The sequence below is a fragment of the Venustampulla echinocandica genome, assembly GCF_003357145.1.
Source record: "Venustampulla echinocandica strain BP 5553 chromosome Unknown scaffold_1, whole genome shotgun sequence".
NCBI lineage: Eukaryota > Fungi > Ascomycota > Leotiomycetes > Helotiales > Pleuroascaceae > Venustampulla > Venustampulla echinocandica.
This window is the reverse complement of record NW_022474206.1, coordinates 3,906,855-3,923,339: the sequence shown is the minus strand read 5'-3', so window position 1 is coordinate 3,923,339 and position 16,485 is coordinate 3,906,855. Positions and strand designations below refer to the sequence as shown.

Sequence of the window (16,485 nt, the reverse complement as noted above, 5' to 3'; positions counted from 1 at the left end):
GGTTTCCAACTCAACATTCTCAGGTACAGAGTACTCGTCACAACTCTAGCAGGTTAATTAGCACTTCTAATTTTAATAGGCGTATATAGATAGTATCGTGAGTTAATATCTTGGGTACATATACATGGCGGGGACTTGTCAAGTTAGAAATCCAATCGTCGTTGTGTTCGTAGAGCCTAGCTTGAGATGAGCCTGTTAGCATATAGCGGCGGGCATGTGACCACTGAGTTACATGATTGAGAGTCATTTAGGACTGAGTCGCATTTCTACCTGATTTGAGGAACCTGAGATTTACTGCTGCCTGTCATTCAGATGTTCCACATAAGCATCAATATGATAAACTCAACCCAAACTCATGAATTGACATATGTGCCACAAAGCGCGTCGATACCGCTTACCCAACCTATATTGTTAATAGAGTCCGTTCTGAGCTTCGAGGACATTGCCATCGAGAAGCTCGGTATGAAAATGTTCTCCAAAACTCGAAGTGAGTTCGAGGTGTTGAATGGGAAAGCTCAAGCCTTTGAAGGCGTCGGTCGTTTGCTCCGGTATGCCATATCACCTATCCTACGCCGCTTCTCGGAAGACGTACTGGCATTTCTGAACAGGACTCAACCCCTCTCAAACCAGATGAAAGGTCTGCTCAGCATATAACCCGTCTTCCCAATCCCTGATGGCCTCGCCGCTCATAAGGCCATACACATAGCACTCCCCGACAAACCTAAACTGTTCCCCGTCTGGCCTTAGGATGAACGGCGTTGCTCCACCAAAGAGAACACACAAGATGTCGCCCTCCTGCATGCCCTTTGGTCCCAGACCGAGAAAAGATTTGTGCTTTGAGAAAAACATTCTGCGAGTATATGCGGCGTTCAGATGAAGACGGTACAGATTGGCATCTCCTGGATCATCAGCATTCTGCGGCTCGAGAACATGTTGGAGCTCCCTTTTGACTGCATCATGGTCCTCGGAAACCTTAAGTAGTTCATCATAGGCCTGCCAGAGATAAGCCCAGAAGTTAGATAATGGCTCATGCGCCATCATCTCGGTCTCTGTTAGACTCCAGTTTGCGGTCAGCGTAACCATGAACGCTCGAGCGAGATCTGGGCGCCTGTTTCTTGTATGTTCATATGCCGACTTCCATGCGAAGAGAACTTGGGATCCGGATGAGTCAAGGTTGGATCGCGACATTGTCTCACAAGGCGTACCTACGACATCTATCAAGAGTCCCCTCAAGGCAAGGATATCATCTGAAGGTGATACCGGCATATCAACTGGAAGATTGTCCGAGGCATTGTTAGGTTTCTCTCTCATTGAAGGCCAGCCCCTGAGATGGTGGCTCATTACCAAATACGATATCTGTTCCCAATGAGCATCCGCAGTGAAGTCCACAGACCATGATGGTAAAGCTTTCCCCTCTGGGGTGTAGCGGACGAGTGCGAAAATTCTAAGGTTCGCCGAAGACTTGATGATGTATCGAGTCACGTCGCGGAAGACGTCCCTGCAGGGTTTGTCATAGTTTGCTTGAAGTGCCTTTGGTATGTAGGTAGAATCCGATCCCTCTCCTGACAAACCAACGAGTGAGTAGACCTTGTCTCTCGGTTCTGACGCTTGGAATTTCGTCGATCTCATGAGAAGTGTGACCATGTCCCAATGCCCGCCAACGTTCTTGAAGTCGTTGAACAAATTCAAAGATCTGGTCGCAGTCCAAGCCACGATATTATGAGAGAGGGGTGTGATGCTGTAACACATAGATCGCATCCATGAACATGAGCCTAGAAGTTTCTCCCAGTCTAGCTCGTAGGAGCCACAGAGCATCCGGGGATACACGCTTGAAAGCACGGCTTCTTGGATTACCCATGTTCTTACGAACCATGGCCGTGAAAGCAACTCAGCCAGAACTTCCCAGGAACGGTCCCCTGCTGGTGGTAGGTTCGTGGCCTCGAGGTCGCCTAATGTATAAGGTCTGCGTTTCCGGCTGCTATCGACCAGATCTTGATCCTCTATATGAAGTCGCCACATGTCGTCTAGTAAACTAGACGTAGTCTCGATACCCTTGATGTCAGGGCCAAGCCAAATAATTGTCTTTTCAGACTTTCGATAAATCTCCCTCATCATGTTGACTTGCGTCCCCTTTTCTTCATTATTAGTCTGATCGACGCAAATTTGATCGATCCAAATCCATTCGGCACTACCACGACCGAGAGCGGCTAAACGCAATAAAGCGTCTTTCAGTGTCGTCGTGATGAGGACTTCTTTTCCATTGCATTTCAGTGAGTTGCTACGGGTGGGATCACCCCAGCAGTAACTGAGCGCATGGTACTTCGGCAGCCGACCCTTAGGACTGAGCGGAAAATCTTGAAGCTCGCATTCGAGTGTATCCGAAAGGCCCCGGGATATGAATCTGAGTAGGCGTATTGATCTGTGTGGAAGTCTCGAGTAGACGAAGTCTTGCAGGATTGGCTTTTCCGGAGATCCAAGCTGTAAAGCTGGTGCTCCTCCCTCTAGTGCGGGAGTACCTACTTGCACCGCTGGTCGTGCGAAGGAAAGCGGAGCATCCATTTGATTCCGAGACAAAGTGGTTTTGACTGAAATGCGGGAATGAAGAAAACCACGACTATGAAGGGGAGGGAAGGGAATTTATGATACAAGGCTTTGTGGCTGAAATGACAGCACTCGCCAAGCGCTCGGCCCGGCCCCTGACAACCGCTTAGGATCTTAGCTAAGCCCTATAGCATGATACGATCTGGTGTTGTGGTTACATAGAACAAATTAGAAATAGTGTAAGTTAAGTAAACTACTTTTGCCTAATATTACTAGAGTTTTCAGCTTCAAGAACATCACCAAGAGGTAAACAAGACGTGAAGCAAAGAAATAAGTTACAAAACAAATGATGATTAAAACCCGATTAATAAGCCTTTATATAAGTGCTTTAGAAAGGAAATACATTAATTAAAACTGTAACAGTTAACTATAAAGTTAGAGTATTGTAAATAGAATTACAATTATTTGATGTTGAGATATTTGTCATTATTGTAGCTTTGCTACGGGACTTTCGCCTCGCAGGCATGTCGATTAATTGTTGGTATACATCCAAGTTTGCCTACTAGGACAGTTGACGAGATGATGTCTAGAAAAAACGAATATCTCGGGATGTGAATTCCGTCTGTCGTGTTAGGTGCTAACATCACGTGCGAGCAAGACATTCAGTGCTACTTGTGCACGCTAAATAATTGATGTGGGGCGGCATTGGTGAAAGGACCGAGGAGGAGAGGGAGGAGTCGCGCAACTCACGATATTGATGTATCGGGAAAGCTGCTAGTTGAAATGTCGCCTTCGCTACCCAGGTATAGTGCTGTGACATTCGGACAAAGCTCAGACTCCTCTCAAAGGTGGTGGAAAGAATGAATGTGCTAGTGTGGAGTGATATAATATAAATTTGATAAATGTTGAGTCTACATATATGATATGGCAGGAGTAAAATCATGGGATCTTAACAAGACCAACTTCCTTCCTTTCCTTCCCTATTCCGCTGCCATCCAACTTGTTCCGGGTTCCCTAATCAAACCAAATACATAAGAAATATACACACAGTCATCGGTGACATTGGTGTCTACAGTATAACGCCACCCAACCCCCAAGAGACGCTAAATAGCAGAAGTCAAATTGTAACAGAGAAACACGAACTATAGTGTTCCCAAGTAACAACGCTATAGTGTGACGGTCAGACGCCTCAACCTCTCGACCACAACATCCATCTCAGATGTCAGTCTCTCTATCCTCCGCATGGCAGCATCAGCAATACCATCGTCAGCGGGGGCCGCGACGAGTTCGTATTGTGATGGCTTGGCAGTAACGTCGATAGAACTGAAATCGAAGACAAATTCCTTCTCCTCGGGTGCAGGAGCAGCGGCGGTGTTTGATTCGGGAGAGGATATGAACAGAGCAAATGTAGGGTCAGAGTCAAACTCGGTATCTTCGGCCTCGACGGGCTTGGGAGCAGCCTCGACTGGTTCAATTTCGGGTACCCGCTCCACCTTGGGAAGTTCGACCTTCTCATCATCGCTTGGGGGAGCGGTGAATGATGAGTCCTTGCCCGAGAGGATGTCTGAGTCGATCACTGTATCGGGCATGCTGAAGATAGAGAAGACCTGAGGTTGGAATGAGTAGCCTCCATCAGTGTTAAGATCAAGCATAGAGAAGTCCACGTTATGTTCGGGAATCATCGCCATGCCGATTTGCTGTTGCTGGAGTTGTTGCTGCGCAGCGTAAGGGTTGACGTCCTTGCGCACTTGGCGTTGGGGCTGTTGCTGTTGCTCGACACGGGGTTGGGTGACTTGCTGCGCGGTTTGGGCCGCGGCGGGATTTTGGGCGAGGGTGTCAAGGAAGCCGGAGAAGGCAGGAGAGGAGAGGAGCATGCGAGTGAGGTCGGAGAGACGAGTGTTCTCCTCCATCAAAGCACGATTCTCGGAGCGGAGGTCTTGATTCTCGTTGACCTTGACCGCGATCTCGCCTTCAAGTTGGCTGATGTATTCTGTAATGTATTAGCACAGGTAATCTAACCCGATTGAACAATGATGGATGCTTACCCTTCCGTCTTGATCGGAAGGCTCGTGCAGAAACCTTGTTTCGTAGTTGTCTCCGTTCCTTGCTGCTGAGTTTCTTCCCCTCTTCACTCGCCAATAGACGCTCATCTTCGTCCATCTCTTCCTCGTCCTTGCGCATGCGTTGGGCGTGCGACATGTTACCCGAATCTGGGGTGCGGCCTTCGTGGTCATCGGTGGCAACGCTGCTGTGTCTCATCGAATTGAGGAGCTGAGAGATCTTCTCCTCGACGATCGGGTCCGTCGGTGGGTGGGATGCTCGGGGTCGTTGAGACGATTGCCTCGATGATTGTCCGCTTGGGCGTTGTTGTTGTTGCTGGATGAGTTGTTGTTGCTGCTGCTTTTGCTGGGCTTGCGCCTTGGCGAGAGCTTGTTGCTGATGCATGCCAGGCCAGAGACGACCAACGTTGCTGCTCTGAGCTGGGAGAGCGGCATTTTGGAGACCATGGTTTGATGTACCAATGGCACTCGGGTCGATAAACTCAGGCGAGGGGCGGTCGGGATAGAAGAATGCTGGCTCGGTGGCGGGAGAGCCAAAGTCCATATCCATATCTGAGGGGTTGAACGAGCCCGACCCGTCCCGTGTTGGGACGGTGTTGAAGTCGAGGAGATCGTCCCCTGGACTGAGGCCCGAGTTGAGCCCCGAGAAGTAACTATCAGAAAACCCATACTGGCTCTTGATGTGGGAACTGGACGAGTTTACAGCCAAGGTGTTGGCCACGGCTCCCTGCGGAATGCCCGTTTGCTGACGATAGAGGTCATATTGGTGGCTCGGACCGGGAAGCGTCGACTGCGAGGTAGAACTCGAGCTGGACGGCAGCGCAGCCGGCGTGTTGGAGATGGGGGTTGTTGTGAATTGGCTCTGGGTTTTGGAGAATTGGTTCTTGCTGGCCGAGGGCGACATGGACGGCGAGTTGTAGGATAGCTGTTCATACTCGGAGAAGTCGACCAGCGAGTCCATGGGATCCAAACAGCCGCCCTGCGAGTTCTGTTTCGACATAGCGGACGACGATTGCGACGAGGTCGACATGGCGCCTCGAAGGGATAGATGATGCTCGCGATGGAGAGATGGTAGATTCGATGGGAGAATGTTGTTTTGAGCGAGAGTAGCAGTTGAGCGATCGAAGAGTTCAAAACCTTCTTGTCGGTATGAGTTGTGAACGAAGTGTGGAGGTTGGAGGTGTTAGAGGTGGATGTGTCTGAGCAGGAGAGAGAGGAGCCAGAAACCAGGCGCCGGCAGGTCTGGGTGCCTGGGGAATGAAGAGGATTGGGAGAGAGGCCACGCGTCCTGGCAGCGCTTCCTTGTATGGTCGCTGGAGGCTTGTAGCCCGAAGCGAGCGGGATGCGAGATGCGCAGCGGCCGGAGGGACGGAGGCACAGGTACGAGTACGAGGTACTTAATACGGAGTCGGACGGTTGTAAACGCCGCTGAGTCCGAGGGGGACCGCTCGGCGAGCGATAAAGGATAGATACAGTAGTTAACAGGACTCAGGAGATACAGTACTGTACTGTATCTGTATCTATTTGTTGAGTCGTCCCAGATGAAATATCTCGCACTCGAGTTCTACAGAAAGTAATGGTAGCAAAGATGCTCACTCGTCCTGCACAGTACCTGGAGGCATCGGGGGCCGGACAGAATATTGCTGGCTCTGGCTGGTTCTTGGCTGTTGTCTTATGTGCATCTGCACTGCCACCACGGCTACATGATGGCCTACGAGTATCGCACTCATACCACTCTAACCATGTGGTGCCTCGGGCACCGACGGCGCTTCACTGCTCTGGTTCGGCCCCGAGAAAAATGCGCAGAGTTCAGCGTAGCGTAGCGTTGACTAGAGAATGGTGGATCGTGGATGGTGAGCGATGCGTGGTGAGCGTGGTATTATAGGGGATGATGGATTGTTATTGTTACGGAGGACAGGACAGGGACAGGACTGGACAGGACGAAGCATATGCGTCGGTGACCGGGGAATAAGGTACGTACCTCGCCTTACCTCAGCCCTCCTTCTAGCACATTGCCTCTTCTGGCTTCCGAGCCCCGAGCCCCCGACTCCCTGACCATCACCCCAAAATAGAACCAAAATAGACCAACATCTATATCCATTATCCATTATCCACTCTCCATATCTTATCCACATCGACTTTCACATATGTACTGTACAGTAGAGTACGGATATGATACGGGTACATGATGCATCACAACTTGCTCATTCATGATGGCACCCCAATCCACCTCTCCCTCTGTTGACTCGCCCACATAAATCCAGACCATCCTCCCCTATTTCGTAGAACCCAAACAGCTCCACCGCCCTCAAACACGTTTCGTAGGTATGGTCCTACGTCTACAGTACTTCGTACTTCGTCCACCATCACACGTACTGTACTCGTCATAAGAGATACATGCGCCGCCTCGCATTGTCTCAGTCAGCTCTCGCCCCCTTTTCCATCCTCCACCCTTCTCCACCGTAATCCACCTTTCTGCTGCCAGCCCATTGCTTACAGTACATCCTCTACCGTCTTTACACCCGTAAATAATAATGCTGTAGACTCCACTGTCCACGCGGCATGTGGGTACTGGCAAACTCCATCGTCTCTCAACCTATAAGGCTGAATGAACCCCATAACCAATTCCCCAAGCGCCGTTATTGTCTTGGAACGTGAACGAGTCTCGCCTCCGCACAATACAGCAAACACGATGCTGCATTGTTCTCGTTGCCAAGCAACAAACAAGTAATTCCTGAATACTTCAATTATTCGACGTCGGCGAAACAAAGCGATCCACTCTAATAAGCTGACTCGAGCCGGGGTTCAGAGATGCTTTACTTTGCTTATACTTATCGATGTGTACTATAACTTGAATAATCGCTAGGTAGTTCGATAATAAGCATGGTGCTCACCGTGTGGGAAAATAATAATCGCTTAAAAAGGAAATTAATCAACATCGCCACCAGAAAAGTGACACAAAAAGGATTAAAAAAAAGATTTTCAAAAGGTAAAAAAAGATTCGAGATGCCCAAGCACCAAGATTACTCTACGTCCTCCGTAGGACATAATCGTATCTAGGGCCGTATGAAGTATTGCCCGGTCCAATCTGTACTCCTCGGTGGTTAATGCTCAGCTGCGATTATACAGAGTAAGCATCCTCCCGGGGACGCGGGGGGGTCATAAACTACTATTAGAAGGTGGTGTTTGAGAATTCCTCCGTTTTTAGTGTTCGAGCTGGTCTCTCGTTTGAACTAGGTAGTACAAGTGTAAAACATCATTTCTTCAACTTTAAAGTGCCTCCATTGGGTATCCACACTCTACAGCTAGGGGTTTCTAAATTGATATTCACGTTTACTACATCCCAACATTGCCTCTCTTCCCACCCCTCTTACTCCTTTCAATGTGCCCCTGAAGCACCCGTTTTGTCTGCGTCAAACTCCTCTTTTGCTTATACTTCGCCTTCCCTAACGTCATCAAGAAATTCTTCTTGCGCGCCTTCTCCTTATTCGTCGTACTCTTCCCCTCCGCATCCTTCTTCGCCCTCCTCAAAGACTGCGTACTCTTATGTTCACTCCTGTCACCCTTGCCTTCCCTGGCTAAAGCTACCATTTCCTCTTTGGTGCTCTTGCGGAACTTGGAGAGTCCCTCGATTTGCTCCGCTGTTAGCCCATCGTCCGTATGGCGCGCTGCGAGCTCTTTCTGGCGTGCTGATTTAGACTTGGGGCCCATGGCCTTGTTGAGGTCGGCTTGGAGTCGTAATTCTTGAAGCTTGGCGAGGTCGGCGGGGGTGAGGATCTTGGTGGTTGCTAGGTTGGAGATTTTCTGCTCAAGGTTCTTATTTGCATTTTCCTTCTCGTCGCCGTCCTCGGCTGGGATCTCGAACTTAACCTTCTTAGGAGCAGGCTTTTCGTCATCGCTGTCACTGATATTGATATCATCGTCGCTTTCAACATTGATCCAGCCGCCAGAATCGCTAGATGCGTCGGATTCAGCGTCCCACTTCGCCCATCCTGCTTCTTCATCCTCTTCATCATCCCCTTCCTCATCAGAGCCCGCGTCTGACGGTAAGCCTCTCTCAGCACGTTTCCGTTTCCGCTCTTCGGCTTTCCATTCCTCAAGTAATTCTAACCCTTCAATACCCCCCGCATCCTCCTCACCGAATCGCCGTTCTTTGATACTTCCACTCTTGAGGCCCATCGATGCGGTCTTTCCTCTGTCACGCTTTTTCAAGAGATCGGCTCCCACCTCACGGTACAGGGATAAGAGACCCTTTGCCGCCATGACGGTGCCCTTGTCTTTGCTCTTACGGTACATTACTAGGTCCTGTAGTAACGTGTCGCTCATCGCTAAGGGCTGTCGCACGCAAATCTCGCGGATTGCATTGAGACCAGCGGATGCCACTTCTGATGCGGACGCTTCGGAGACGAACTCATTGGCGATTTTTTGAACCAGGGGTTCGAGGGCATCGGGCGGGACAAGATTGTGCGTGGCTTGGGCGAGTGAAGCAAGGAAGGAGGTTACTGATGGCTGTCGTGGTGTAAGGTATTTGATGAAGTAGGAGTAGAGCGATATGACTGTCAACTTATGCAAACCGACTAGTCGGGATACGAGTTGTAACACGAGAAGTTTCTGCTCTAAATTGAGCTTCGATTTGCCGTTTTGCAAATGTTTTTGAAATAGCGTCTCGGCAAATCCCTGGGGATCGTGTAATAAGTGTAAAGCGGAGAAATTCAGCTGATGTGGTTGATTCTTCTTCTTCTCGTTCTTGCGCACTTTCTTCACAGCATCATCGAGTGACTTCTTCTTCTTCCGGCTCTTCTTGTTGATTAACCCTTGATGCTTTAATTTGCCAATGTCAATTTCCTCGTCGCTGCTGTCGTCTTCGAGAGTCTCTTCCCGCTCTTTATCGCCTCCCAGGAAAAATCGCACGCCCCCACCGATGACTTTCTCGTTATCTGCCAGACTTGCTTCTTTCATGATCTCAACTGCTTTAGCATCCGTCCATATTTGCCGTTTCCATAATTCGCGCGTAATCTTCACGGCCCATATTCCCTTCTGCGATGTGCGATCCGAGGTTAAGAGGTTGAAGAGCGCATTTTGCATTGTTCGGTTCATGCGGTGGTTTGTATGCTTCGAGTTGGACGCCCTTAGATCCGACAATATCTTCTGAAACAAAAGCGTGCGTAACGTTTTACTCGGCGTAGACACGAGTATAGGAAACAAGGTATCCAGCAGGCTTGACGAGTCGATGATTTCTTTTTTGCGTAATAAACACAAACTCCCGACAATCTTCTCACGCAGTTCACTCTCCAACTCTGCATGATGCCTTGTGATAATAGTCTTTAAGTCTTCTGGAAACTCGGCTGTATCTTCCGGGAAGCAATCCGAGACGTGGGCGACGAAATCTATGAGGTCGCGGAAGGAGATGATACCAGTTGATGTCGCGGTGCTGGGCGACACCATGAATATGTCGCGCTGTGATTGATACTGCCCATATTGATTCAAGAAGTCTTCGGTATATGATCTGGAAGATAAATAAGTATATATTCCACTTGGATGGGTATTTTGGAAGCTTACTTTGGATCTCGCCGGATTTTGTATTGGAGATTGGGCCTAAAAATGTCAGTGTTATGGGGATTAATGATTATTTCAGAGCTACACACAGATCGGCATCAACCTTCTCCAGTGCGCCAACTCGTTTTTTGACCATTGTGAGGTTTTATGGGGTATAAATCGTGGGATGAGTTTCTTCGTACCATTGGCGTTCGTCACTGGGAGAATATTTAGAAAATTGCTATCGATTATCTTAGCGTCGATCGCCCCTGCTAGCGTTAAAATATGTATCACGTGTAAACGATCTCCCCCCTTATTCCAAAGTGGGGGCCCCAAGAACATAGGAGGGAATATTTGCTTATGCCATATTTCGATTTTACGTATCTCACAGATCTCAAGCATTGGAAAATGGGAGCGTAAGCAGCAAACTTATATTGTATAATTTGTATTGTCCTCATTTTGGACCTTGCAACCGCACCGGGAGCATGCATAACGTCCAATAACCTGCGCAGCCCGTGAAATAGAAACTAGAATGCTTTGCCCCTAAATTCAGAATAAACCACCCCCACATCCCTGTATGTATTCGTTTGTGAGCACTGAAGCTCATCATGACACGCCAGGCTACTATTTGAAGCAGACGGCGACTCGCCGACTAGACAACTGTATAGCAGCGGCATTTGATGATTCAGTCGATCAACCCTTCCCCCTTCAAGGCCTCGTGCCATGTAGTGTATGAGAGCAATCTATATGTCTTAGCGATGTACACTTGCCGTTTTAAACTTGATTTTACGTACCCATTCCCATTCAATACTGCCTTCCAGTGCTCAGCCTCCTCCCGCGACTCACGAAAAGCCTCCAAACAGAACTCGCATGCGACATATTTGAGCACCTCCGATCCCTTGTCGGTGGGATAGGGGTACAATCCGCACTTCTTGTTGGATTTATTTGCCAAGTGGCAAGTGGAATGGCAGGACCAGTATCGGCATCCGCACATGACATAGAATGTTTGGATGTATTGACACATGCTGGTGACAAGTCGAATAGCCAAATAGGTTTGAGCTGCCTTAGAGATTTCCGGTATTAGATACAGCATGAACTTGTGGTGATTGATAAAGGTTTGTTGTCAAGAAAATATTCGTGATATCTAAGTGTGAGGTTTTGCTGGTAACTGTTCACATCCACCTTCCGCGTTGTTGCGGCAGGACGAGGATAGATCTAACGATCCAGTTACTGTGGAAATTTCACTACCAATCTAGCAGCCTGTAAGTCTGAACCACAGGAATGCCGGAAGCTTATATTTGATGGCATCTGTTGATTCTGCTCAAACCCAGTCTAGTCTCGAGGCACACGCGATAATGAGTGTGAGTTCGTCTTGGTGGGTCGATGTACTTTTTGGTAGGACTGAGGATGGGAGATTAGTACACTAGAATAGAGGGTACCGTGGTTGGTTAAGCTATTTGAGATGACTATAATAAGTACTGTATTTAAGGTGGTCTTAAATATAGTTTGAAGTGACTATTCAGCTCTTTTGAAGTCCGGACCCAGCCACTTCACTTCTTTGCCAAACTTGATTATCCCAGCTATGCATTATTTCCCCTGTGTTTGTGATTGTTTCAAGCAACTTGGTAGCACACCTATGGTATATTGTGTTGAATGTAATCCCTTCTTAACTTCAACCCTTTACCGCCGGTATTCAAGACATAATTCTTTGCAAAGCCATCTAGGCCTCACCAAATTATGCCGCGAGTGCCATCATCCAATTTCCATAGAAACTACTGACTTATTAATTGCAGGACTCCTCAAGAAATTCGCCGTCTTACTAGAATACGCCACTTTTATGCTTCCAAACTTCAACTCTTCCGTGCTTTCTTATTTTTAACATTCACCTCCTTTGCAGCCTTTCTCTTTTGCCCCTTCGATATTGCCTGTTGCTTCTCCCAGTTCTTAAGCCTCAAGCGACGCATTTTACTCGCATGCTTCCGCTCAGCAACCTCCTCGAAATGAAAGGCGCACTTAGTCTCTTCTTCGCATTGGCCTTGTAGTTGATTTGCGAAGAATGGACAATCATATCGAACACGCCTGGCCTCGTGGCAGTGATGGACGACACGGTGGGAGGTGCAGCCGCAAGATTGGTGGTTGACTTGCATGTACTTGCACATGTTATCAGCTTTTGCAAGGGCACTTGTTTTAGAAACTCCTGATTCTTAAAGGTGAGAATTGGACGTTGCTTGGTATCTGTAGGCGGTGAGTCTTTGACCCATCAGGGATAACGATTAAACTCACCGTACCTGAGAGCCTAGGTAAAAGCGAATTTGAGCTGACTGTTTTGTTGCGTGGGCAGAAAATTAGAGATCTAAGAAGCCTCGAGTTCCCCCCTTTCAGCATATTTTCGAAATCTTCTAAGCGAGACAAGGCGAGGGATACCAGTAATCAATCATAGTACGAAGTGCAATAGCATCTCCCACAATTTTTCAAACCCTAAGCTCTGCTGTCACTTTTGGTAATATCACAGTTCGAAGCTCATTTTCATACTAGCAGCTACAAAGAGAAGGAACCCATCTCCATAGCAACGGCCCTTGACTTCGTTAGAATTAAAGATGCCTAATTACGAATGTGGAAACTTTACTAATTGAGCCCTGCGGGTGTCTAGCCAATTGCAAACACATGAGGTTAAAGAGGGCATAATGGGGACTTGGGAGGGCTTGGAGATTGGAGAGTATAATTTGCAGCGTATTCAACCACTCAAAACGCTCTAGGCAATAAGCTGTAATACTGCGTCTAATATCATTTCAGTTTTAGTCGATCGCGCTTGTTGACTTTACCAATAATTGCTTGCAGGACTGCCTTAGATATGCCTTATGCCTTTGAATCTGAAAACACCTAAATTCCATTTTGGGACTAGGATTACAGTTATAAGTGTTATGTCCTATCCATCATAGTATTTTAGTAGCTTTATGGAGCGCGAAATGAAGGAAATCATACCCAGGAGCATGGTCCTCAATGTTGGTCATCGCAAGGGCTGTACCACTAGTCTGACTACATCTACGTCAAAACTGCACCCAAAGACTATAGGTAGGTAAGATTCGCAGGTGCCTTATTCGTCCTGGATAGGCGTAGTATTAAACTGAAATTATAATAGAATAAAGTTCCTACAGGTCTTTCCACTTTGCATGCGACCCTACGGCCGATGTTAGGTAGACTTTCCCGAATTGGATATGCGGTAACAGAGCTCTCCAGCCCGAACGAGACCTCAGCTTTTCTCAAAAACAAAAAATACACTTCTCTGATTTCTGCCCCATTTCTGCTTTGTAGATACGGAAATCGGCACTCGAGTGACCTCGCCAACTATGGCAAATACGACGAACCAAACCTTCCTCTCCATCAACGAATCCATAACAAGCGACAAATGGGTTCCTGGCCTATACCCACTCGACAAAGGCACTGATGGACAAGGTAAGATAACTTGATTATTCTTGGAATAATACGGGAAACCAGCAGCATTCCGAACATTTGGCTGCGTCCGCCGGGTATAATACAAACATATCTCTTGAAGCACAGAACGACGAGTCTGCACCTAAGGGCGTTACCGGTAACGGACAGAGCTTGGTGGAGTTGGAGAACACTAATTACCCAGACTTTGATAGAGATCGTGAGAATCAAGAGGGAGATTTCGAAGATGGGTGTGATGTTTTCGAGGGGTTTGACAATGAAACTGCAGCATGGAAGGCTGTTTTTTGTGAGGTCTAAAATGAGAATAGCCGTTGAGGCGATATCAGTGTATTCTCTCGTGGTTTATCATTCATAACACATTCCCTAAAATAACTACTATCCTCAAACTTCCACCTCCTCACCCCACTTATGCCAAATAATGGGGTTTGGGGCCAGCTCGTCCATTCCACTAAAGGGATATCAAAACCCAACCTCAAACTTGCGTATACCCATGTCCCCTCCAAGATCATGCGTGACAAGAAGCTACCTAAGAGCATATTCATGTATAGAGAATTGTCCAATGGCTGCTGCATGCAAGTAGGAGTCCTTATTATGGTAGTGGGTGGGAAAACGGACGTCTCCCAATTTGATGAACACATAGATAGGCAGATGAGAAAAGAGGAGGCTCCAGAACTTGCCCACATATCCCCAACTGTTTCTAACATACGCGTAATGAGAATGTGAGTAAATGATAAAAGGGCTTCAAATATATATTATTTGGGCACACACGTTGGCTCTCGTTATTTGATAGCACCAGCACGTACTGGACTGCAGAAAGAGTGTATGGGTGGCAGATCGATCCTGTTACTACCGTGAGTGATACCAGGGCGTCGATCCCATAAGAAAGTAACAAAGACCATAGCTTTGTGGTACTTGATACATGAGGTATATTATCTGTGAACTTTGCAACTTGTACGCAGTAGACGACTCAAAAATAAATCAGATTAATGAATTGACTCGGACCGATTCTGCGTCGCCGTTCATCTCGGCCCGACTCCGAACCGCGGTCAACCTAGATATATAACTATATTATATGCGATTCCCCGATGGACCTATTGTTGTGTGAAGTTGTGAAGTTGTGAATCGGATATATCTCATATGGCGGCACTTGATATGTGGCCGAGTAAGGTACCGTATCCGATTCGAAACCAAACCGTAGCACTACCTCAAAACGGACAAACTATAACTGAAGAAGCCGCCGAGGGGGTTATTCTCAGCTAGCCATGGCTACTCCGCCAGTTTGATAGATTGCGGACGGAGGGATACACGCCCCAGATCTAGGGATCTTGAATAATATCACTAGCAGGGAGATGTTGTCTCGCAATAACTTGGCGTGGGGGAACTACAAACTTACTGACAAAAAAGGTAATAGCTCATGACAGCAGCGACAAGCCCAGCTGGGGAAACACTTGAAAAGAGCAAAACTGGAAGCCTTAGCGAATGGGATTAGGCTACAAGAATTGTGGGTGGCTTTGAGGAGGACAAGGATTTCTAGGCTGAAAGCCAAGGGGATAAGGAGACGATCGTGATCTCAACTTAGGGCTTTGGATTCCAGTCGATCACCAAATACATAGTAGGTGGGATTCTGGACGAAAGGGTGGCTGGCTGATAGCAATATTTTCTTTTGTGTTGGTGGTCTTGTTGCTAACTACCTAGATTACCTAGGTACCTTACCACTAATTAGGTACCAAGTTGTAAACCGGCAGAATGTTGAAGGCGGTGGGTGAGAGTGCTCTGCCTGGAAGGAGCTCTGAAATCCAGGCACCTCTTCGAGCTCGTGTAACCAACACACAGCACCAGAGATACTCTTGAGTGGCATACTCTGTACGAGAGATGACCATACCTCGGCAACCTGTGAGCACGAATGGCAAAGCCGAGGGAGCATATACCTAAGGCCATCGCGACTTGCAGGTCGCAGATTGCAGAGCGGCAGTGCAAATAATCGCGTCTCTCGCGCCCGAGAACCGAGTTTTCAGCCGCAAGGGCACTCACTCACTGTCATTCTTCTACTGTAGGCAGCGGGTAAAGAGGGATGTGCTCTCTCCTTGTCTGCCCTGGTCCTTGGGCTTTAGCCTCCGTCGCCGAAGAAAGTTCCGCAATGCTTGCCAGTCCGCTGCTACGTACCATGATTGCCTGTGCCTCCGTACATGCTGCGACGGGATCCAGGAAGGATCTGCCGGATGTTTGAAGTTCCACCATGCAACGGTGGAGCTGTGCCATGGAGCGTAGCACGGTGAGGTACTTGGTGTGCTTGTGTGGCCAAGTACTACTGACGCTGCTGGAGGCTTTCCGGTGTCCCCTTGAGCGCATCAATCGGCTCGGGCGTTATCTGGAAGCACGAAAGTACCTGGCGCGTCGTCATCTAGAAGGTCAGAGCAACACCGCTGATAGGGCGCCTTTGTCCTCTAGCTTCGATCCCTTTGCCCTCGATCCATGGAAGGGTACTTCGTACTACCCCGTAGACACCCGAGGCGACTAATAGCAAATCTTCGGATACCTCCCTAGGTAGGCTTGGGCTCGAGAAGCGCTGGAGCCCTTGGTAAGAATTCTTGCAGGCGGAAACACCGCGGACGACGTGCCGAATCACTGCCTGGATCATTACTCCGTAGAGCTTTGAATGATTTTCGGGCCATCCGCGATGGCGGGTTTGATCGGCGCTCGAGGCGGCGGTGGGCGAATTGAATAAGGTCCGATCCGTTTCCATATGTCCCGAGCAGATCCAACACTGCAAGACATCAAAAGCAAGCAATCGGTGTCAAAATTGGCGATGCAGGATTATGACTGTTTGCTACCGACAATGGTCTCTCAGCATGGGCATTCCCTGTCAAGTCCCTGCCTGACAGTTGGCTTCTAATGAACA

At 48.2% G+C, this 16,485-nt stretch overlaps 4 protein-coding genes across 4 annotated transcripts; 1 reads left to right on the top strand and 3 right to left on the bottom strand.

Annotated features, from left to right (window-relative positions):
* Window positions 1-621: 621 nt before the first annotated feature.
* On the bottom strand, window positions 622-2,559 carry BP5553_03821 (Uncharacterized protein; the record flags this gene model as incomplete). The annotated part of the gene is made up of 1 exon (XM_032012444.1): window positions 622-2,559. One exon carries the CDS (start codon window positions 2,557-2,559, stop codon window positions 622-624), a length of 1,938 nt encoding a protein of 645 aa, XP_031872137.1.
* A 1,148-nt stretch (window positions 2,560-3,707) lies between these two features.
* On the bottom strand, window positions 3,708-5,631 carry BP5553_03820 (Uncharacterized protein; the record flags this gene model as incomplete). Its single annotated transcript, XM_032012443.1, has 2 exons — window positions 3,708-4,531; window positions 4,587-5,631. 2 exons carry the CDS (start codon window positions 5,629-5,631, stop codon window positions 3,708-3,710), a joined length of 1,869 nt encoding a protein of 622 aa, XP_031872136.1.
* Window positions 5,632-7,937: 2,306 nt separating this feature from the next.
* On the bottom strand, window positions 7,938-10,293 carry BP5553_03819 (Uncharacterized protein; the record flags this gene model as incomplete). Its single annotated transcript, XM_032012442.1, has 3 exons — window positions 7,938-10,107; window positions 10,161-10,196; window positions 10,247-10,293. The coding sequence occupies 3 exons, from the start codon at window positions 10,291-10,293 to the stop codon at window positions 7,938-7,940; spliced, it is 2,253 nt and encodes a 750-aa protein (XP_031872135.1).
* Window positions 10,294-13,483: 3,190 nt separating this feature from the next.
* BP5553_03818 (uncharacterized protein) lies at window positions 13,484-13,883 on the top strand (the record flags this gene model as incomplete). The annotated part of the gene is made up of 2 exons (XM_032012441.1): window positions 13,484-13,589; window positions 13,690-13,883. 2 exons carry the CDS (start codon window positions 13,484-13,486, stop codon window positions 13,881-13,883), a joined length of 300 nt encoding a protein of 99 aa, XP_031872134.1.
* Window positions 13,884-16,485: the final 2,602 nt, after the last annotated feature.